Source organism: Pomacea canaliculata, linkage group LG1 (genome assembly GCF_003073045.1).
Source record: "Pomacea canaliculata isolate SZHN2017 linkage group LG1, ASM307304v1, whole genome shotgun sequence".
NCBI classification, from domain to species: Eukaryota; Metazoa; Mollusca; class Gastropoda; order Architaenioglossa; family Ampullariidae; genus Pomacea; species Pomacea canaliculata.
Window position 1 is genome coordinate 30397685 of NC_037590.1, and position 24133 is coordinate 30421817.

Here is a 24133-nt window from a genome sequence, read left to right on the forward strand (position 1 = left end):
CCGCTAATAAACCCAACTTTAGCGTCAGGCTGAAATCGAGGGCAGAGAGGACTTGCTTGAGATTCTTTGCAGGCGTCAGCTGCTTATGGCTAGTCGCTCAAAACTAAATGTATGCTTCCGTGGGAGAATCAGCTGCCATGTCACTTCAAGAAGCTATTTCAGGACAGGAAATCTTGTAAGAGGGAAAAAGAGGGAAAGCATATGAACAAATAATGCGAAATCTCCAACAACAACAACAACAACAACAACAACAACAAGAAGTTGATTTTTATAGCGCTTTTCCCCACTGTTAAAGGCGAGCTAAAAACGCTTTGCTAAAAAGAAAAACACACAAACATAATAAGAATGGATGCTGGTTTCAAAAACAGTTGTAGATTCACTGTATATTTGTGACAGCCTTTCACGATCTATAGCTGATAGACACTGCATTTTTCACTGTCAAACTGCGTGATGACCACTTCTGATGATGATGATGATGATGATGATGATGATGATGATGATGATGATGACTCTGATGTTGACAGTGACCGTCACCTTGTTTTCTGACAGTGGTGGGAAGATGATGTAAGGCTGACTTGCTGTTGGAGAATCAGTTGAGATTTGGAACAAGCACAATGCTGTGTTAATGATTTGTCTGACATGACTTTTGTCTCTCTTTAGACTCTTGTCACTCTTGAATCTATGAACTTTGCCCGCAACTAGTTTTAAGAAAGACACATGTACAGTAGTCAGGTCAAAGGCCTCAAAAATAAGTCGGCCTTTTTCAGCATCAGAATCAGTCAGATTAGTGTGAGTGGCATATTTCACTGAGCTTCCTGGAGATACATGATGTTAATCATTTCGGACTGGCCTGTAGTCCACGCAAAGCTTGCTGTGACATCTCCACATTCTGAAGCAGCTGGCGGAAGGCAATCAGAGTTTGAAGTAGACATTGCCGATACGCAGATCTCACATCTAAGTGATGGCAAGATGGCGCTGATGTGACAGTAGATATAAAATGGCACAGGAAAAGATGAAAAGTGGCACAGACATAGAAATCCATCCAGGAACGTAGCAAATATCATAAGAGATGTACCGATGAGCATTAGACACTAAAACTTCACGCAGATCAACGGACTAATATGAAAAGTGAGGGAGAGGAGTCACCCTTGAATAACTTAGGCGAAGGGACATCACTCTCCATTATAAAAAAGAAAAATCAAGTCGTCTGATGGAGAGATCTGCTCTAGCGGTTGCTAGGCGGTGCGAGGTACATTCGCATGTCTTGTAAGCTGGAGAACACAGAAACATCAGTTTTAAGTGGATTTGTCTCGTCTTCCTGACATCAGGATAAACACTGATTTGAAAGTTATAGAGACATCCTGGATTTGCTTGAAGCTATACTGTCTCAGCACATATATTGGTACTATTTTTTTCACTGTATTTTTCCTAAAGTTTCAGCAGTGGATGCTTTATTGTTTTCTCGACCTGCTTTGATTTTAAAACTAAGGAGGTGGGTATCAGTCGGTTCGTGTTTCATGCTGTTTTTTTTTTTTTTTATGAAAATACAAGTGTTAAGATGATTGGGGAATGGAAGTGAAACTGTCAATATCAATTTTGGAATTTTAACTCTTCCCTTAGGTAGAGTGATCAAGATTTCTGTGGCGGAACAGAAGCGTAAAGCTGTTTTTATTCACATAGTGTTTTCATTTACCTGGCAGCTAGATATCATAGGATGTGTTTTAAAACATGCACTTGCCCGGTAGGATGTGTTGTGGTGCATTTCCATTTCTCATTACCCGTGTATCACAGATTGCGGTTTAGAACATTTAAGTTCCCTGTCGTCTCTCACCCTACCAGGCATCACAAGATGACTTGTAAAGCACTTATCACTTAGTTTCATATGACGTAAGCCGTCCTGTTGTATGATTTCGGAGGCAGCACAAGACTTACTTCAGAGTCATTATCATTTTCTTCGTCCTAACTCGTCAAAGGTGCATCCGATGATATTACCACCAAATCTCTCTACTTTCCCCCTTTTTCCCTTTTCTCTGTCATTTTCTGCAATTCACTGAATGACTGGCAAAGCTACTATTGCATGATGTCTGTTCATTTCTTCGTTTATCTGCCTCTTCTGTAATGTTCTCTGAAAGATCGTCTTCGCAAGTTGTCATGATATGAGATGTGTTTATAACACTTATCTCTTTTCAGGAAACCTTAACAGGACCCATGATTTATCTGATTCTCTTTCTTAGTTTCTCATTTCTGGTGTATTTGTATCATCTCATTTCTATCGCTTGTATTTCCTTGGACAGTCCGAGTCTCTCTTGCAGAGTTGGAGATGAAGACAATCAGGAAGCACAGTAACCCGACGTTCAAATTCATTCCAGAAACTGTACTTTATGACCGCGGTACACTCAAGGGGATACGCCACTTCCACTTTGTAATTCTGATTTTTTTTTTTTTTTTTTGCAAAGAAAACCCTAGTAAACTAAGAACTTCCGTAAAACGTTTAATTTTACGGATTTTTTTTTTTTGCCAGCGCAAATTATTCTAGAACGGAAACCATGTAATTATCACACGTATCTTCTGTGAATTATGGGTGTCTTGCGATTTTCTCCCTGAAAAAAAGAAAGAGTTATTGTTTCCGTCTGCAGTGCATGATATGGCATGTGGAAACGAGTTGCGGAGCATCTACCACCCATCACCGGCCTGGCTGTGAGCATGTCGCTCAGTTTGATTTCAGGGTCGCTGTGTTCCCGCGATAAGGGAGATTAACACGTGTATAAAAAGAACTCGCTTATGTGTGCTTGGCACATGAGTCGTACAAACGGTTATGTGCATTGGCAGCAGCTTGTGTGACATAGACAGATCGCTTAAAGACAACGCCCGCCTCCCCCCTCCACTTTCTCTCTTTCAAACAAACACACACATTCTCTCACACACTCTATTTAACACATACACTTTCTCACACGCACTCTTTCTTTTTCTCTCTCAAACACACACACAATTGCAGACAGGAAATGCATAGACAGGCTATCCTTTGTTCCAAGAACTATAATCCCTTATTATGTGGAACGATAAGAAAGAAAGAACGACAATTGTTTATCTCATTGCCACTGAGTGCTAGGCGTAGTACGCCATGTTTTCTGGGTTACTATATATTTATCCTTGATTGGCGCTCACCATTATCTTTGTTGGCGTAGTCATACTCCTTGTTAGCCTGGTACGTTGCTGATCAGCTGTTTCCTTTCGAGTCATTAATTTTATTTTGAAAGCATTGCTCGTTAGCTTGATTATCCATTCTTAATTTTTAGTTCACTTTTCTTTGTCATAAACACCGTTCCCCAGTTACGCGTCCTGTTTACAAATATACTGCAAACTGTAAAATCACACAATCAACACATAATTTAAAACGAATTAACAGAAAAAGTTAAAATGGAAGAAAAAAACTATTGACAAAGGTCGAAGAAAATTCTAATCAAAGTATGATTTTTTCGACTATCGATCTTAGACTAAAAGACTAAACTTTGTTTCAAAGAGAGATCGTTACTTCCCCTGCCACCACCACCACTACCACCATCTGTAGCAGCAGCCACTGCTGTACGTGTTATGAAAACCTTCAAAGCAATACCATTAAAAATTTTGCACTGGTGTTATGTGAAAGTTTAATTTGTCTCCCTTCGTACTAACTGCCATCACAGCAGGTTTTCTCTGGCTGGATTCTTCTTCTACACCTCAGCACTCCTTCGGGAACACACCTCCCTCTCCCCTTTGAGATGCGTGTGCTGCACAGGAGCCAGATGGCATCAGCCAATTCTGTTATACAACCGGAGGGTACAGGAAGCATACACAAACTGCAGACGTGTGCAGAAGCCTTGCCCCGACGAAGGGAGGCGACATGCCATCGTTGCCCTTTAAACTAAACAAGTCAGGGGAACACAGCACCTGGTTGGCGATGGCTGTGACAGGGGTGGAGGAATGGTAGGGAATACCTGTGTCCGCAGAACGTTGTCAGTTAAACAGGAAACTTGTGTCGCAGAAGGGCAAGAGTGTGTACCGGTCTGAAATGTTTGTTTACTGGTTCCAAGCAGCGTTCATTGCGCAAAGCCTTCATTTAAAAATAGCATCAGCACTAAGATTGAAGACCAGTATGACTCAGATGATAGAAAGGAATCTCAAGTTGCAAATGGCAGCGAAAAACAGGCGAGCAAGTATTTATGCTCTCAGAATAATCCTGTGTGAGTGAAGGGTGTAATATTGTGTACATTGGGGTTGAATGATTGCCTTGGAATAATTTTCAAGTAGATTCGATTTACTTCTCCGCTAGAACTCAAATTTTCAGTGATTTTTGAAAACAGAGCTTTCGGTTAGAGTAGATTGAGCTTAATATTTTATGATATGGAAAGCCGTTTTCTTATTACAAAAAGAGATATCGTGGAAACAGGTGTAACAGTTCTGTAATGAGAAAATTAGGCAAGCTTCTCTAGTCTGCTGCCTGTACACCCAGAAACTTGACATGGTTTAGTATACAGAGTCTACCACATAACTGACCTGCACGACTTTATAGCATTAAGGAATAAAAGGAAGGAAGTCTAGTGAAGGTGTCATTTATTATGGATGTAGCTTTAGGTGAATATGTCATTCATTATGAATGTAGTTTGTAGATGAATATGACTTCTTATGGATGCCAAGCCTGGCGCCGAGATCTTGGAGTGACTTTGTCAAGTTGCAGAGTATCTCTAGGGTTATTGCTTGAAGTGTTTATTTCGCGTGCTGTAGAAAATAGCAGCCAGCTACCTGCTAAGCGCTTTTCTCAGTGCAACGAGGGAAAAAAAAGCCGAAAGGGGGAGGCGAGGATCTTTTCTCATTCCCTCTTTCTCCCTCTGGAATGACTAGAGAGTTGGGCAAGAGCCAGCAACTCTGAATGCAGAAGAAGCCGATACTTACAGAACCATATTGCACAGCTTGGTCAGGAGAAAAACAAATATGTGTGTGTGTGTTAGATAGACAGAAAGTGAGAAGTGTCGATCTGCAAGGAGTCTAAGGCTACGCAGTTTGAAAGATTATTCATCCCAAGCTGCTGTAAAATCTCTGGGATTATCCTAGTCACACTGCCAAATCGGAAATGGCATAAGATTTTTCAAAAAAAAAAAAAAATTTGAGAAAATGTAAGCCACAATTTTGGTAATGCTATATGTTCAATATTCACTGTGATCTAACATGTATACTGTTATTATCAAACAGCATGCAACTAAACAATAAAATGATGATATTTCCAAGAGAAGTGCAGACTCATCATCACTTTCCTTACTTTAAGAGGCGTCCAATGAAATTGTACTAAATAGAAAACAGGCCCACAGAAGGCTATATCCCAAGAGAAAAAAGCTTCCATAAGCAAGAAAGAGGGTAGGATACCATAGATACACATGATTCATACCTCTGCTCGACGGTAAGGTATGCTTGGGATTACCGCCGGCTCCTTTCGTAACAAAACAAATGTAGGTGCTATGCTGAGATAGCCAGTTCTGTGGTCTCATGTTCACCACCTGTAGACTATTGACATTTTGACCAGAAAAGAGCGGTAGGTTTTCGTCAGTCAGCAGCAGTGCTAGCTGTTGGAGGGTTAAGATGAGTGCACTAGCGTTTAGGTTAGAATTCTTGTACTGTGCTGGCTTTGATCTCAGGAATCCCACTCACCCCTTCCAATTTGTAGCGCCCTTGTGTTTTCAGAAATGCTTGCAAAGAATTTTGTGTTAAGCGGCTTTAGTCATAAGCGCGTGGAGAGCAAAACACTGAAGGTGATAACTCTCATTTTTACGATTATTTCTTTTGTAATAAAATCTTTTACAGTAAGGGAATGTAATCTAGCTTGATGAAGGCAGCGAGGTAATATGGTGCTAAGATTTTATGGCAACGTGTTTCTGTTTAAAGATAGCGAGGTAATGTGGTGTTACGGTATTGTGGCAACGTGTTTCAGTACACTTCTACCTTTTTTTCTTCTTCTTTCTGCTTCTCATTCTGCATGTTAAAAGCTGCCCAGTCTGCCGGATTAAAAATTAAGGCACACTACCTCAGTACTGAAACGGCTTCAAGATGTTTCATGTATAACAGCCTTCCCACATAGAAAATTCATTCCCGTCTGAATGAAAGTGGGGAATGAGAAGGTAATGGAAGAGAGGAGGAGGGAGAGACAGTAAGTGATGATAGATGAGTGGCCTAGGAAGATGTTCGGCTTTATGAGGGGATGGGGCGCAAACTCCATGCTGATAGTGAGCAACGTTCACATTCTTGCCTCCTTCGTAGTTGCCATCACCCTTGCCCCCCCCCCTTCCCTCGGTTCCAATGCCACTGTAGATAGATAAAAAGATAAAGAATTCACAGTTTTTGTGCTCTTCGCGACAAATTCTAGACTTAAAACTTAGGGAACTATAACAGAGTACAAGCATGTATTTAGAAGAAAACGACTTCACAAGCTCCACCTGATCCCCGAAAATGTTTGCCCGTATATATAACGTCACAAGAATTGCTTACGACGCAGTAAACAGGTAACAAGGGCGTGCTTTTCTGCTCGCGTCAGGTAGGAATCGTTGCGAAGGACAACCGTCCCAGATCCTGGAGAGGAAAGGCACTTATCCACGTTACCGTGTGGTACGCGGTGTGGTGATGGCAGCAGCAGCGGTAGAGACTAAAACAAAAACAATAATACTAGAATAACATTGAGTTAGACTACATCTGATGGTTTATTTGTCGAATTTATTCGAGTGATAAAAATTTTCTTGAAGTGAAAGATTGTATCTTGGGGATGGCCTCTGCTTGTAGCTAAGTAACAACAGGTTTTACTGGGATGAAACTCTGCTTTTTTTCAGAAAGTCGCATCTTTAACCGAAGACATGTCTACACACATTTAAAATAACCGTGTGTTGGTATGAGGTGATGAAGGAAGCACATGGTGAGGCAGGAGATAAAAGATAGCCTAAAGCACTTATTCTAAAATTATATCATACCCCTACCTGAGTTAATGTTTATATAGCAATAGGCGGTCGATTTATGCGATTTAAAGAACTTCAGGGACGAAAACTTTCTCGGTGAAAGATTACTGCTGTCTTCAAATTGTTTTATGCATTTTTTTTCTAAAGAAGTAAAATTCTTCTTGAGCTAGTAGCATAGCATGTAGGTGTTTCTGGCACACACAGAGATAAAAACTGCAAGCCAGCAGAAGGCACACAGAACGGGCAAGCGTGTAGCTTTGTTGCCAAAAGATACCACCACCGTTATGTCTGCGGGATGGTGCCTTCTCTTTTGGGTGGTTGTGATTTTTGCGTCTGTGCCTTAACAAGTGTAGTCGACTTGGAAGACAGGCTTTCCCGTGAAAGCTCAGTGCTCCTTTATTTTGAATAGCGACGAAAGAAGCAGCGTTTTTAATCATTCTAAATCCCCGAGCATTTTACACCAGAAACGAAAGTCGACACGTCTGTTTTCAGCGGAAAAGGAATTATTTATAGAGACAAAACCGACAGAGATATTTGCGGAAAGGGGAGTATTGTGTTTTACCCCGAGCCAGCAGCTAAGACTATATCATGCCAAGGCAGCCAACCCTGTAAACAGAAGCCTCATGCAGAGAAAGAGCAGCGTGCCCGACGCGAGACCTGAACCTAGGGCAGCTATATATTGGTGATAGCTGCTAACCGTTTTGCCACCGGACGGCCTGAGAGAGAGAGAAAGAGAGAGAAAGTGTGAGAAAGAGAGAGTAGAATATTAATAGACTATACAGTTACGGCTTACCAAAACAAAACAGTTTATATACAGACACATCCTTCCAGTCTCGTTTATTCCTTACACCTAATTCCATTTTCCTGCTGAGTATTTTACCGCCCATAAAATCAAAATTTCTTGTTAATTGCTTTAGCTAGTAAAACTGTCATCACTGCATCGACTCCTATTACAAATTATGAAATGACCTGGCTTTTGAAGATTTATTTCATTAACAACAAACTTCTGGACTTAACACTTTTAAATTGATTAACTCACTTGGTATCATTTCTCCCGAAAATCGTCTAACCTTTCGCTTCAAGGAAAGAATCATCCACGAAAAAAATCACACAATAATGCTGATATTTATATATTTGTGTCAAACTTGTAGTAAATATAACAAACAAACGAGGAACAAAATTAGAAATTGCTCTGACTGATAACGACCTCTATGCTGATGTCACAGGTATTCTCCAATAGTCCCGCGGAGGGCGAGCTGCAGCGCGGTGACCTCATCCTCGCCATCGGCGGCAAGGACGCCAGTGAACTGACCCACAAACAAGCTCAGGATCTCATCAAGTTCGGAGGAGGTCAGATCCAGCTTGTCATCCAAAGGTCAGTTCCACTGTGTTTATATCGCGGTTATGGCATATGATATATGTTTCATTCTAATATCTTCAGTTGTATTCCAAGGTTGAAAAAAAAAAAAAAGATCTATGATGTTCTTTTAGTATAGAAATTAATCTTACTGTCACCTTACAATTAGAAATAAGAACATAAATAAACAAATAAACAAGATCAAGCGTTAAGGGCACAAACGTGTTTTTTCTGTCAACAGACCGCCACCCGGTCGTGTGCAGACTACCATAACCATCAAACCCCAGCGACCCCGGGCACCATCTTTACAGGTGAGAGTGACACTACCTTGTAGCAGGTCAGTTGCATAATGTCAGACTTTTGCCAGGCCATCTATGTATGTAACCATCTATGTCGTAGAAGACCTGTCCGGGATATTTTCCACAATAGTTTACCGTCATCTGTTCCATCTTGAGAAACCTGCTCAATATTCACTGTACAGAAGGTTGTTAACGTGTTTGTTAGATTACGAGAAAACTGCTGTGATGATTGTGTGTAGGCGTGCCTGTGTGTGCGTGTGTGTGTGTGTGCGCTCGCGCACATTTTGCGAACAGATAAAGTTTGTTCAAAGCTTCTACGCTACTGTTTATTTAAATTTTATTTGTGACATTTTGTGTAAGAAATTACCGTTTTTGTTCTTTTTTATAACAATTTTGCAAATAGCATATAAAAAGCCTTATGTAAGTTATGTTGTCCCCCTTCTGACATCGCCTGTCACATCGCCTGTCAGCATTTTGAACCTATAGCTATAGAGATTACAACTGGCCAGCGTTCTTCTTAAAATACTTAACTCGAGCTAAATAAGTACCATGAAAACTCTATACAAAGTCTCATATAGCAAGAAAAAAGTGGAAGACTATCAACAGCGTTGAGTTAAATATTCATTCATAGCTTGTCATTCATTCATTCGTTCATTCATTCATTCATAGCATATTATTCCTTCATTCATAGCTTGTCATTCAATTCATAGATTCATGGTCAGTCAGTTGATCAACATATTAATTAACTATATTTTCATGCCAAGTAAAAGCTGCAATGAGTTATTGAAAACCATTCATTGAAAAAATCTCTGGCTCATTTCTTGCCTATCCACATACGGTTTCTGATCTCTAGATGGACAGATTGCGCGAAAATATGACACCTGCCACGGAGGCATTCATCAAAGGACATTTGGAAAGGATTCAACATCTGATCAATGAACAGAAAGTTGAAGTACACGTTATTTGCAGACTTTAATGCGGGTGGACTCTTCCAAAACTATATACCCACGAATTTTGCCATCCTGCTCGAAGAGATCTTTGCCTTAATTTCTCTCTGGTGCTGACGTTACCGTTGTTTTAATTTTGAATGAACAGTGTGCTGTGATGTGATCTGACAATCCAAGTACTTAACACTGACAAACCCAAATTCCTTTAATAGTACCGATACCATTCCTACCCATAACCTTCCAATATAGTGTAGAAAACAAAAAAATAATAAACTAGATTCCAGGTGTTGACAACTTTCCTTAAAGTTTTTCCTGATAGTTTGGCCCCGCAAGACGATTTTAAAACTATCCGTGAATTCCTCCTTGGAATTGTTGTCCTATTACACATGACTTTTCCGATCTCTGATTGATAAGTGACAGGGATTGTCAGATGCAAAAAATGTGTGTCCTAATCGAGATTCTAAGATGATTGTTTTCTTTTCTGGCAGCGTTTCATCTCTATTTCTTCATTCACTCAGCGTCTAATAAGAATTGTATTTGCTTTTGCAGGTGTGGGTATGTGTTGGAAGAGCCTCGATCGTCCTTTTAATCTGAAGCTTTGCTTTTATCATCTCATAATTGCGTACCTTCTTTTTTTCAAATTTTGCCTCAGCGGGTTTTTTCTTGCTCTTGCCATTCACATCCTCAACGTGACCTCGGATGGAGCTTGTCTCAGTGCGGCTCCAGGTCTTGTTACAGTACTGTTTAACTTGTTGTTCATGTTTTGACATATTAAGCATTGCTTTTGAAGTCTAAACTGTTTGCCGAAGTCACTCTTCAGCTTCCAAATGACGCCATTATATGATTACTCGTCTTTCTTTGTCCTTCGCACGGCCTTACGTTGTCACCTGTTTCAGCAGAGCCCGTCCTCTCCGGCCATGCTTGGCGAAGGGGTCAACTGGCCGCACGACCCGTGCTACAACCCGAACTTCCCACCGCAACAGCATTCCCCTTCCTTCCTCCAAAGCCCCCCGCCATGGACCTCCCAGAACTTCTCGCCTAAGAAAGTGTCCAAGCTGTCTCGGCTGGGCGGCGGGGGGATGGACTTTGGTGTCGATTACAGCACTTTGCCGAGAAGGCGACATTCGGTAGATCTTCTTCTAGCCTGCTCTGTCATCACGTGCTCATACTTTGTAAAGGAGTAGCGCATTTTTGATTTTGCATTCGTCAAGCCTAATACCGTCAAGATATGTTATAGATCATAGTCACTTCATAGTAAAACAAGACGAACTAGATGGCGCTGCTTTTGATGTTGTCTGATGACTGTAAGTTATAGAAACAAACAAGTAGCGGTCAATCAGATGCAATTTTATAAACCTCACTCCTTTTCATTCAACTTAACTAATCCCTATGGCATACAACTGTAGAGTTTTAGATCGACTTGTGCTATAAACAGAAAAAAGCTCTTCACAAAGGTCTTAACAGTCTAACAAGATACCCATTGACACGACATTCTAGCATTTGCCTCTGTGTACCCCTCCATTTGTTTAATCACTTAATTGATTTGCCGTTGTAAGCTGGCCTCTGACATGCCAAAGAAAACAAAGTGAACAGTGAGAAGTATTGGGATAACATTCAGCAATATTAATAACTAGGTATTACATCAGGCGAAAAAAAAACTGTCCTGTTGACATTGTATTCATCCACACTAGACTGGATCAAATTGTGGGTTGCTAGAGTTTGAAATAATTCAGATAATGTTGCTAGACTATTGTTGCAATAATTATTTTATTCTTGGACAGAACCGTTGTCACTGAATTACATTTTTAAACCGGCAGAGCAGTTTACGGCATGTTGTCAATATTGGTCAGTAAAACAATGGTAAATAATAATAATGATGATGATGATGACGATGATAATGATGAGGATAATAATAATAATATCTAGGGGATATAACCTCATTAAAACGTCACATTATAAGACCACCTTTTACTTATCGAAGTTTTCGTTTGAGTTTATACTAATTATTTCACTCACAATTTTTGTTGATCTCCTAAATAGGAATTAATTGTTTATTGCACTAATCCCCTATTTACATACCTTCAACCTCTTGTTGCGTGCATGCATACAAGTGCATCTTGCCTTGTTGGAGAATGCTTATGTTTTATTTTTATACGGAGAGAAAGAGAGTTGTTAATGAACAAAAAGCTCTGCTTTAGTTTTATATGTGACATTTAGTCTCGTTTTAGTCTTTACAGCTTAGATCGAAGTTTTGTTTGCACACACACAGATACCTGCAGACATATACTCACTCAAAAAAAGCTTGTACCAAGTATTTAGACGACGTTTGTTGGTTATAATACTACAGTCGAACCAGAATATGACGAATAAAAGGTGCACTTTTTTGATGAGAGAAAGGATAGTAAATTCGATGTATTCTATGACGTACAATTTGAAGAATTTAGTGATGTAGACAAATTCTTTGACTAGAAAATATACTTGCTCGAAATAAGCAATTTCTTCAAAGTTCGCCTATCCAGGTTCGACTGTCCATTTCAGAAAGAATCAATATGGTTTGAAAAAGCGTGAATTCCACAGTATGTGACTTTTGTCAAGACTAATATAACAATAATATATAATTTATTAAAGAAGTAAGTCTGGAATAAAATGGAAAAGATAAAAGCATTCTTGTTTGTCATGCTTGCCTTTATATTGCAAATGCATCACAGTTGTTTTGTGAAGTTGAAACTAATCTAGGATGCACGCCCCCTTCTTTCTGTACATCATCCCAGACGCAGGTGCACAGCGCTTACTCTAACGGCCAGAGTACCAATCGAGATCCACCACGTGTCGCAAGCCTGTCGCGACTGGGAGGCGGAGGATTTGATTTTGGGGTCGACTACTGCACCCTCCCACGAACGCGCCATCGCCAGTCATCGGTAGTCTGCCATTGATATTAACTTTCCTCTGTGGCTCATAACTTGTTGTAAAGAGCTTGCTGTAGCACTGATAGTGGGAAGCGTAGCGCAACATAGGACTTAAACGGTCATAAGATGTTATAACTTTGATGATGCTAGCGTTGAGGGATATTTTGCAGGTAGTCTTGGAGAAAAGGTAGGTCAGATATTAGGTCACTGTGGGATTTTATAAACCACTTGGTAGACTTTCTGAATGACATTTTATTAAAGGTATTAACGTTTTGAAGGGAAAGATTTTAGTATTATTTTAGCGGTATTGTAACTAATAGGTGTTTCACACTCTTAAATCTCTCATTTCTTATCTGTCTCTGATTCTTATGCAACGGACGCTTATTTCTGTTTAGAGTAATATTACAATGGAGTTCGAATCTTAAATAATACTAGTTAATGACAGTTAACCTTATTCTAGGCTGAAAATGGGTCTAAGATGCAAACATCAACTGTTGTGATATTACATTGTTCTCTGGTCTTTGCAAAAATTGTGCTATCTGAATTTCCAAACCCAGAATAGTTTTTAGAGATGTGTCCAACTATAACTTCTTTTGCACATCTGTTTGCTGAGGACTGAAATATAGTGTAGAGAAAACGTCCTGATGAGTTGCTTCCCTTGCAGCGAATTAACTTCCTTAAATAGCTCAATGACTGAAGTATGGTGTAGCAATGCAAGGAGCTGATCACTAACACACATGCCTCTGACCAACATACATAACTCAGAGGCCGTGCATGCTTGCATGGGGTTGAGGCTTAATGCCTTGTGTTTGCTTTCTGTTTGATAGGATATTATTTTAGTTTATCTTGTGTTTGAAGTTGTGTACAAGATCTGCAAAGAACTTCAATCCATTTTATTAGCATGTCCAAAAGCCTGGTGTGGTACGTGTTATGCCCAGCATCTTACAAACGTTGACCTAAATACATACATGCATACTCACACAGCCATTCGCCTCTCCCCCCCCCCACCCCACAGACATCCGTGCGATTAACACTACAAACTTACACGCAAGCGCACAGTCGGAATAGTCCCATAGAACATGTAGAAATATTATGTTGGACCAGCTGTTTATTAAAATAACAATTTCCCTTTTTGGTGGCCAGTGTTTTGCATAGTTCACTGATGTCATCCCAGTTAACAGAAAGAGAAAGACAACAACAAAAACAAAGTGGATTGAAAAACCGCAGCTTTAGTATATCTGCGTGTCTAGCGTATTGTAGTATGTCACGCTTTTGGTTTCTCTTAATGTCGCCGATTTAGTTTTCTTGTGCTTTATGACCTTCACGCTCAATTACGTTTATTTTTCAGGATGTCAGCAGAGCACTCTCTAACTCTGAAGATCCGTTTGTCGCACTCTCACAGCCGCTAACTCAAACTTTTTCTTTTTCAGTTCTTTCCCTACATATTAATTAACTCTTGCTGTATTGCAGTACAGTCATAATCCACCTGTCGCTTTTCATCACCGCCCTGCGTGTTCACACTTCACTCACCTACCCTCTCATGCTCATTGCACATGCTCACTCATTTACCTAAACACCGACATCGTCTTCCTCCCCACCTCACTGATCATGTCTTCACGATCACTATCATGTAAGTACATCCAAAGAAGGCTCATTATATTTTGTAAATGTTACTCTGTGGACCTGTGTAGTATGATAAGAAACTTGAGAACTTTGCACGGGTTTGTAGGCTGAGTGATATGAAGACGCTGATGTCATGTCTCACACCCACTGTGCATATTTGAAGATAAAAAGATTTCGTTTTACCCTCTCTACGGCGCCAGTGTACGAAATATTAGTGGCTTAACTGAGAAGTGTTAAGAGATAACTTTGGGCTGCATTGTTATGCTATGTTATCATGATGTGTTGTAGAGCTAGACGCTAGGCGGCCTTCATGCGGTCTACAAAAACAAAACCGGAAAATATAAGAACCTTTCTGGAAAAGATGAGCAAAAGCAAAAAAAAAAAAAAAAAGAAAAAGAAAAAGAAAAAGAAAAAATTAAATATATTTAACGCAAATTTGCACAAAGATGTAAAAGTGCAAGCTAACCCATTGATGACCAAAATGAACGACACTTTCTTCGTCTTTTTTTGTCGACTGCATTTACACTCTTATAGAAAGCTTCCAGCTATCTGATCAGTTAAGGCCTCATAATTATTGCATTATTTTCATCTTTAGACGCTTGTGTAGCGTGGGTGAAATTAAACTGGTCTTCTAGCAAAACCTTGCACCATCTTGTGCTTCAGCTTGACCTAACCTTACTGAAGTTCTGTGTCAATTGTAAAGTCGTCTATGACCTTCACTATCTCTCTGCCAACCATGCACGACCTGTGTGCCTAGTCTGCAACTGCGAATCATAGTGATGCCTTGTCTCTTCTCTCTGGGTCACCATAGCAACCACCAGCTTCACCTCAGACCACCATGCCGACCTCAGGCTACGGCTTTCAGCCGAAAAAATTGACAGTAAGCCGGCTGGGAGGGGGCGGGCCGGATTTTGGCTCAGATTATTCATCCTACAGACCGGTGTCAGTACAGACCAGGAGTCCTCAACAGGGCGACATGCTGAACCGGGTTCAGGAGTCCCTGGATATCAGCCTTTCTCCACGAACTCCAGACTATTATCAGGTAGCTAAGAACTCCCGAAGGAAACTAGCTCATTGTAAGGGCGGATAAGACATACAATTAGGCGAATAGAGGTGGATAAAACAGTTTGCATCTATGGAAATAAGCGAAGAAATCCTAATGTTTTATTTTAAAGTATGTATCATTTTACAATGATACGTAACATCGGTTTGAATGTTTTGCCGTCTGTGGCCTTTAATAAAATCCCCAGAGCACACGAGAAATAAAGAACTAACATTATGTCGTCAAAAAAACATTTGTCACCAGCGGCAACACTTTGTCACGTTGTTTCCTCTACAGCCGCCACCATTCGCTTCGCCGACGTCACCGCCACAGTACATCCCGACAGGCGTGCGCCTCGACATGGAACGAGAGCAAGAGCTGCAGCGCCAGCGAGAACAAGAACTGCTGCAGCAGCGACAGCGACAGCAACAGCAACAGCAGCTGCTACTGCAGCAGTACCAGCAGCCACAGCAGCAGTACCAGCAGCCACAGCAGCAGTACCAGCAGCCACAGCAGCAACAACCCTCGTACACGCCAACGGGGGTTCTTCTGGACCAGGAGCGGGGAGAGGGTGAGGAGCAGGAGGTCGAACTCGTGCCCGTGCACGAGAGGCGCAAAGCTTTCCTGAATGCTCCCAGCCAACCCCCAGGTAGGCTAGTGGTCTGCATGTGTGGCCTGCGGTGGGGAAGGGAGACAAGCGAGCTAAACGTGATGAGGAAGTATGATGTGATTCTAGATTGCTAGTTTTGATCATTCTAGGGAAGAAACAGTTCCACTCTACCATTAGTGTTTTCGTCCATGAAAAACCTAATGCTTTCCTGTTCTACTTGACTAGCATTCTCCCCCACCACCCACCACCCATAGAGGAGAAACATGTGAAATAAACAATAAACATCGTAGAAAGCTTTTCAATCTGAGCAAGCAATTGAAAACGAAAACGAAATCCAAACAGAAAGATATAGTAACTGACTTTTACATCCTGTAAGCGCAGGACAGTGTGTCTAGAAAATAAATCTACTTATTCTTTCTAAACTATATCCTCCTAGATTTTGTATGGTCTGGTGAGGCTAAATCGGTCGTTCGCTTGTAAAAATAAGTCTACTTTTTCTGTATAAACCAGAATTTACTTGACTCGATGAATTAATTTTGAGAACACTTATCTTTTGACAGTGAAAGTGTTACGGTAAAACTTTGAGGGTTGGGATTTAGAAACTCAGAGATGTTTGATAACATCCACATATATTTTAAAATTGATTCAGAACAAGAATAATTATAAAAATTACACGAAAAGTAAAAACAGTCATTAATTCACTTTTTTTCAAATTATTAATCAATATTTAAGGAATAGGCTACCGTAAAAATATTGAGAAGGTTTGGCTGATAATGGCAAGCCATTCTGAAGAAAAATCTCTAGTTCTATAAAGCAAACATCTCTGATTTTCAGCATGCCGTTCATAATCATCTTCACAATACTAGTCTGTATACAAACATATATTCACGTATTTAGACAATAATTCACACGCTTACAAAAATAGTTCAAGATTGTTGTTGTGGGTTCTGTATCTGACTCTTTAAATGTTTATTTAAATAAGACAACAAATTAAATTGTCTTAGTGTGTGACCATTACTATGCTCCTGTGACTGTCAATGTACTGACATTTATGTCTTGACAAATTTGTTTATCGCAGGGGCAGTACTAAATATGTATTGTACTAATGCGCTTTTGTTACATGCATGCCAACTATAATCACTAGATAATCAAGCAATGACATTGTCGCTGTAACCTCATGACAACAAAGATTATGTCTCCTCTTTAAGAATAAATTTCAGTTTCAAAGAATGAAAGAACGAAAGAAGGAGAGAGAAAGAAAGAATGAAATTAATAAACATACAAAATGAAGGAAGGAAAGATGAAATAAAGAAGTAAGTAATGCTAGCTTAATTAAGTTACTGGAATGAACCTGTCAGTCTACAAAGAAAACCATTTTTTGAATTGTATGTTACCAAGAGTTAATTCAACAAATAGTAAAGAGTTTAGGGTTTTAAAACGGATTTCTTTAAAGGGCAAAGTTGGTATAAGGGGACCTAATGGTTCGTTAAAATGCAAAGTAGATTTCTCGAGTAAGTTTTATTGGTTTGGAATTCAGCGATTTCATAATTCAAAATAATAAAGTAGTATAGTACAGGATAATAAAATAGTCTTTATTGAGCTGAGGTGAAAACGGTATACATCGTCTACGAAAAGAATTAATTAAAATAAGTTTCGTTTCTAAGGAACACATATATGTAAGTATCAAGTTGTTTGCCATCTTGGTTTTTATCTATTCATGTGACTCCCCCTCCCCTAGATTTCTCCAGTGCTATCCTTTTGCAAAATGTAGTTCTGGAATGTAAGCTTATGACCTTCTTTTAAAAGAAGAACAAACATAAAAATGAGGATGAAGTATACTCAGTTCCCGGGCTCTGTATTTTCCCTTGACATACTGTGTAGAATAGATGTGTATTTGGCCATAGAAACTCTCTATCTAGTTCTACAATAATTTTATTTCGATGTTTGTCTGTTTTCTGTCTTGATGTAATTCCAAAATGTCGCTTATATTTGTAAAGTTTAAAAAATGCTGCCTATTCTGCATGGGTATTAAGCAACTCAGTATCATGGTTATCATTATTGTTTCCTCTGGGGTTAAATGTTGTAGCATTACTACCACCTTGCTTATTCATTCATATGCTGAAATATTAATCTAGATATTTTTGGGGGTAAAACTTCAGCATATTAGCGCATAATTTTTGAGAAAATTATCACGGAGTTCTTTTTCAAAGTGCAGAAGTATTCGATGTTAGGTAACCATGGAAATACCTTTTGCAGGTACATGTGTATATTTTATAAATAATACATATTAAGATGAATGTTAAGACAGGTGACAGTATTTACGGGATAATACGTTTGATACGTTCGCATTTTATGCTATATTCATTTCCTCCATCATCATTGTGTACATACCGACAATTTATACATGCGCTACACTTTTCAGAAGAAGTAATTTTAAAATACATTAAAGGCAAACATAACGGCCTTCTCGAATCTATTTCCTTTTTTTGTGTCATCCTGTACAAAGCTGCAATTTTTGTGACATAATCGTGACCAAATGTAACGCAGCCATCAAAAAGTCTGGGAAGAAGATCTCCCGACAGCTTGGCGGGGGAAAGCCCGACTTCGGCGTGGACTACAGCAAGCCCCAGTCCCGCACCTCCTCTGTGACCTGGAAGCCCCAGCCTGCACAGCGCCCTGTCAACGCGCCCCCTCCACCCCAGCAAGAGGTTAGATCCCTTGACGTTCGGGTTGTTTCCATGCATGAAATAGCCGATGCCACGCCTTCAGAGAACTTGATTAAACTTGGTTGATTTTTTTTTTATTGACAGCTTTAAAACGTGTTAAGCTCTTAATAAAACTGATTGCTGGTCAGGTGCAGTGATGAATGAATCAATCAGACTCATCATGTTTATTTTGTCACACGCATTCAAGAATGATCAAATTCGGATATTGTAAAAAATTAGCACTTCAGGATTTATTGATAAGAAAATATACGAACTAAGAAATACAGGAAATTAACAGAAGATTCTTTATGACATGTCACTCAGGTGCACATTTGCTGTACCTTTGAAAATTAAGGACCTTCTTTGCGCAGATCGTACAGTCTACCCCACCTGCCTGGAAGGCATCAGAGGAAGGTGAACGCGGACCCCCCGTGTGGCGAGAGAGCCTCAGAACCACAGGGGTGAAACCCTGGGATGCAGACCTGGAATACACAGCACAACAGCAGCAAGCCCCCAGGTCGGTGCCCTTTCAGCCTAAAGTGGACGCCTCCCCTTATACTCCGTCCCAGACCGATGACAAGCAGGAAGATGGCCCTAAAGTGGTGCACCTGCAGTATAACTCCCCCATTGGCCTGTACTCGAAACAAAACGTGAAGGAAACATACATCGGCCAGACAAAGGTCCTATCATCCGGAGGGCCTTCATCGTAAGTCTAGTCGTGTCCCAAGATAGCTAACCCTTTCTCCAACCTCCAGCAAGCACCACGCCGCCGCTAGGCAGGAGCAGAAGGTTACGTCCTGAATACGTCGTTTCAAAGTCGTCTTGTCCTCTAGCTCCCCACGGCACCAGTCACCTGCCTTCTTGCGTTGAGTTGCGTCAAGCAGTCGGTGAATCGACTGAGGCTGTGGCGGGAGGATAGAGGGGAGGAAAACTGAGACGTGTTCAGGCTCGCTGACCACAAAGCCCTGCGTTGGAGAGCCTTGTCCATGCAGATGCCCTTGTCACACCCTTTTTTTTTTTGTATGTAGCCTTGGCTTCTGTGGTCCCACCCTTCTAGAGATGCTGCCGTCACTTCTGTAAGGATGACCTGGTCATAGTGACAATGATGATGCTGTTGATGATGACACTGCTGACGATGCATTGGCTTTTGATCCGTTGATAGTTACTCATTATTTACCAACTGACTCTTCCTACTGACATTCCTTCATCTTGGTGCCCTGAAGGCATCGTGAACTTGGAAACTTATCATTGTGACAAAGTATCTTACCTGGTAATGATGTGAATGAGTATATATACATGTATACATTCGTGTATTCACCCTAATGATCGCTTGGTCTGATAGTAGTCACGGCTAGCTTGTTTCCATAGAAGAATTAGCCGCTAGTTGCCAGCATTTCAGCCATTCCTGAACCTTTGGCCTCTAAAGAGCATGCTTGTGTATCATCTGACTCAGCATATTTGCACGTGCCATTCTTTGGAACTTGATATTAGGCTTAGAGGCATCATGGGCCTTACAAATATTAGGCAAATATTACTAAAGTTGGTAGTTTATTTCTGAGAGAACGTATATCTTTGGATGGATAGATAGATTTCTATCCTATCTCCCTTTGCTTTCTTCTAAGCTCTATTCAGCAGGTCGAGTTCTTGGCCAAGTTGTTGTGTGCGCATCTGCAAATCTGCGCAACCTTTAAAAAACAAAACAAAACAAAACAAAAAAAAAGACCTTTGCTTTCAGCACGAATGCATAGAAAACAAGCTGAAAGAAAATGCGTCTACAGTTTGAATTCCAACAAGCAGATCACCCATAGAGAATGTTCAAGCAAAAACAGAAGTGACTGGTATTTAGCACCAGCGCTAGAACTTGCTGCATCAAGTGATCTAAGTTATCATGTCTGAAATCGCTATTGAGACAAATGAATTTCTTTATGCGATTGACAGTCAAGTCCGTCCCACAATGCACTGAAACGTCTCTTGCCAAAAAAAGTCTTCATTTTCAAGTATATTCTTGCTGTGACTAGAATTCTCCTCTTGAAAAATTCGATTTCGATCTCTCGCAGTTGTTGTAGGACAAGGCAATCAAATAATCCAAAAAATTGCCAGAAATGTTTTAATCCTTAACTTTTCGTTCACCACCCAGTACTTTTCGCCAGCCCAAGCACATTTAAATCAGATCAAACATTCAGTTTCCGATAATTTTGTTAACATCACTTACACCAACCCAGCTATTTTATGTTACAGTAATAACCGCTGTTAAATCATACATTCATCGTAATACATTTCCTTTTCAACCTTATAGCCAGAATTCCTGAAGCCGATATAGTATGCATGGAATTAGAGGCAGTTGCATCTTGCAAACTAAATATAGTAAACTTTAGTCAGGAAGTTTTGTTATTCTTGATTATGTCACAAGTTTTAAAAGATGAGAAAAAACGTCACTTAATTTTTTTAACACTGATATCAGAAGCGTGATCTGATTAATTAATTTTAAATTCTATTTTTTTTTAATAAGTTCGTTTCAAACACAGTAGAGATTACAATATAATCTGATTAAAGATCATCGCTTAATCGAAATGTCTAATTTGTTTTACTTAATTTTTTCTAAAAATAACTTCTTGTCGTTATAATCATTTGTGATAATGTATGCCTGACGGCTCTTTCAGTATTTCTTTGCAACTTGCTTCAAACAACATATTAATGGTTTTCAAAAGAAAAGAACTCCTAACTTAAATTCGAGTTGCTAAAATATAATGAACCATTAATCTATTTTATTGTCGTGTATATACTATTCTGTTCTACATATTATTCTAGTCCATCCATTATTCTATGTATTATTCTACTGGTTATTTTATTTTATCTAGACAGTATTCAATGCTAGACATTATTCTATATGTATTGTCCTGTTCTACGCGTTATTTATTGTTATTCTACGCATTATTCTAAGGGTATTCTATTTTAAACGTTTTTCTGCTTTGTCCATTATTCTATTTCACACAGTGTTTATTAGCATAATTTTATCATTCAGCTTTACAGTGTAGTCATTTTCAACAGAGGGCAGACTCAGGTGCAGAATCCCGCAAAACCAGGCGACCGCGACTGGACACAGTCAGCCGTTTACCGCATGATCTATGAAGAAGAGCAGCGTGGACGTCCAGTGCAACAACAGCCACAGCAGCAGCAGCAGCAGCAGCAGCCGCCGCCGCAGCAGCAACAGCAGCAGCAGCAACAGCAGCAGCAGCGCTCCGCTCCACCGCCCAAGGCGCCCAAACCACAGCCTGCCTTCAAACAGTCCTTCACCCCTCTCGATGATGAGCTGGGTATTTCTGACTTTTGAGGTCGTCACTTTTTGTCGGAAGTTGACCATTTAGCGACAGAGAGCGCATGCACATAACCAAACTCGATCACGCCTTTTTGAGCACATTTAACAAATGTTATTTACTCTCATTAGTTGGTGTAGTTACAGGACAGAAAATACGATTGTTGGTACTGGTGTTTTTATTTTCTTCCAGCGTGGATCCACGTGTTTTTTTTAAATACTTGCTCCACATGCACTGTTTAAATGCATAATTATACAAAACCGAAGAATACGTTTTCCAGCCGCTTTGCATGTGCAGGAGGGAAACCCGAGCAACTATCCACACTTTCTTTCGACGATGGTTTTCAAGATATTTCTAGGTCACACCGAAGGAATGTTAATTAATGGGGCTTAACAACCACCGTGCTGCAAAGTCAAATAATTTTTTCAATGGATTTCTTAAAAGCTTAAAGAAATCTTCACACAAATGGAAAAGGTCAAGGCCGTTTAGATGTAGCCTTCCATTGCATGAAGTCATATCTTCACTTCCGTAGTCTTCATTCGAAGCTGCTTGAGTTTTCTAAAAAAATGTGGTTGACATCTCATCAAACACAAAACCGTAAGCAAATTAACATTTCGTTATACTGTACAGAAACTGGCTCTACCTTTTGGATAGCTGGGTGCATTTATTTTTGATGTCCTTTTTCTAGCTTTTTGTTTGCTTGTTTCGAGTGTCAGAGATGATTATGATATAGTTCTACTGTGGTATATATTTGTAAATATATATTCGACGATATGTACTATTCTGACTTGGTTTCGTGCAAGAAATAATCGTTTCTTATTTATTGACAGGCCGCGAACAAGTGCAATATTTCTGTTTGAAAGACCCGTCCTTTTGTAAATTTAGTGTTTAGATCTAGTGGAATATATGTACTAAATTAATGTGTGTGTTATAATTATAAATACTTGTTTGTTTTTGAATTTCCTGCTACCTTAGCTCTGCCTCGTTTCAGCGACTGCATTTGTAATATGCTTTGTTTAAGCTACGCCTGTGGAGATAATATCTTGGATGAATGCCATCGTGTAAATAACATTTTTCAGCAGGGACAAACTCCACATAACTTTCCGAACGGTGTCAACCATGCGTGACAAGGTCTCGTACACTTGTTTTGTGCTAAACGCAGCAATGTGATAGACTCTGTATTGCAATTCTCTTGCCACCTCTGCAACTGACTTGAAACTGTGGGGTTGAGTTCAGCAGCAACTATGCAGTGCTTTTGATAGGAAGATGTACATCTCATGTCGTGTTTCAACAGTTTGCTACATAATGATAACGCAAGGAAACACCATTTGGAGACTCATTATTTGAAACATACATCACCGACAATTTTATTGACGTTGTACGCAGTCTCTGGTTTGTATAATTGTCCTTCTTATTAGACACCTGGCAAATGAAAACAGCAAAGAAAAAAAGTGTTCACGTTTGATTTCCATCGTGTAAATAATTTCTTACATCAAAAGTTTCATTCCAATAAATACACAAAGGCCCACAGACATTTTAAATATGAAAAGGTTCGATGATTAATATGCACAAAACAAATGCTAATACTGTATCGCTGCAGTCATATGCATGGAGCCCAAAAGGGCGAAAGCTCATTCGAGTGGTTTAGATATGAAAACTGTGCATGAAACTGTGGGCGGTTTAAACAATTTTAAAGACACAGAGTGCAAGAGCTTCTGTACAGTTTCATATGTTTAATAGTAAATATCTCACACTTATCCATAATGTACCATCTGGTTAATCGAAAGATGGATGGCAACATATTTAGCGTTTGGAGTGGTGTGAATTTTATCTTTTAGTTCAACGTCAGACATAGAATCTTTCATGACATTATGTACACCATTATTTCTTCTTGAACATTTGAATTGAACATCCAGTGATATGGCGCATGCATCATAGAATTTTGTGCGTGAGAGTGACAAGCGTTTAGCTTTACCAAATGCTGTATACAGCTGCCCTATCAAAGCTTTAATGCCTTCAATAACTTTTGTCGAGATCAAAGGGTATTAAGTGCCTTGCTCACTTTTCCTATTCCTGTCCTTGCAGCCAGAGGGACTAACTGTATATGTAGCCCAAAAGAACAATTAATAATAAAATAATCAGTTTCCCAATGTAGAGGTCTGACATAGCTTTGTTTTCCGTCCGGTTCAATAAATCTGTGATCAACCACAAAAGTGAGTTTGATATGCGGACTTGCCTGAATGTGCGCGCGTGTGTATGTGATGATTGGGAGTATCTCTGTTCAGCTCTCAGGCAAAACATGTTGCTGATGAAAACGACAAAAATTTTCGATCACTGTATAGCGGGGGACAGACTACCG

General features: G+C 39.8%; 1 protein-coding gene across 7 annotated transcripts in view; it reads left to right on the forward strand.

Moving 5' to 3' along the window:
* LOC112561831 (putative uncharacterized protein DDB_G0291608) overlaps positions 1-23987 on the forward strand; it is a 28683-nt gene extending 4696 nt beyond the window's left edge. For 2 of the 7 annotated variants that reach the window (XM_025234599.1, XM_025234619.1), the window contains exons 2-10: positions 8198-8346; positions 8570-8639; positions 10471-10701; positions 12346-12492; positions 14915-15145; positions 15443-15794; positions 18303-18463; positions 18832-19166; positions 21509-23987. In XM_025234599.1, the coding sequence (XP_025090384.1) occupies positions 8198-8346; positions 8570-8639; positions 10471-10701; positions 12346-12492; positions 14915-15145; positions 15443-15794; positions 18303-18463; positions 18832-19166; positions 21509-21791 (1959 nt within the window). In that variant the 3' untranslated portion in view covers positions 21792-23987. Of the gene's footprint in view, positions 1-8197; positions 8347-8569; positions 8640-9480; positions 9580-10470; positions 10702-12345; positions 12493-14914; positions 15146-15442; positions 15795-18302; positions 18464-18831; positions 19167-21508 lie in introns of all 7 variants that reach the window. The other 5 variants (XM_025234636.1, XM_025234628.1, XM_025234608.1 and 2 more) reach the window with 5 other exon arrangements.
* Positions 23988-24133: the final 146 nt, after the last annotated feature.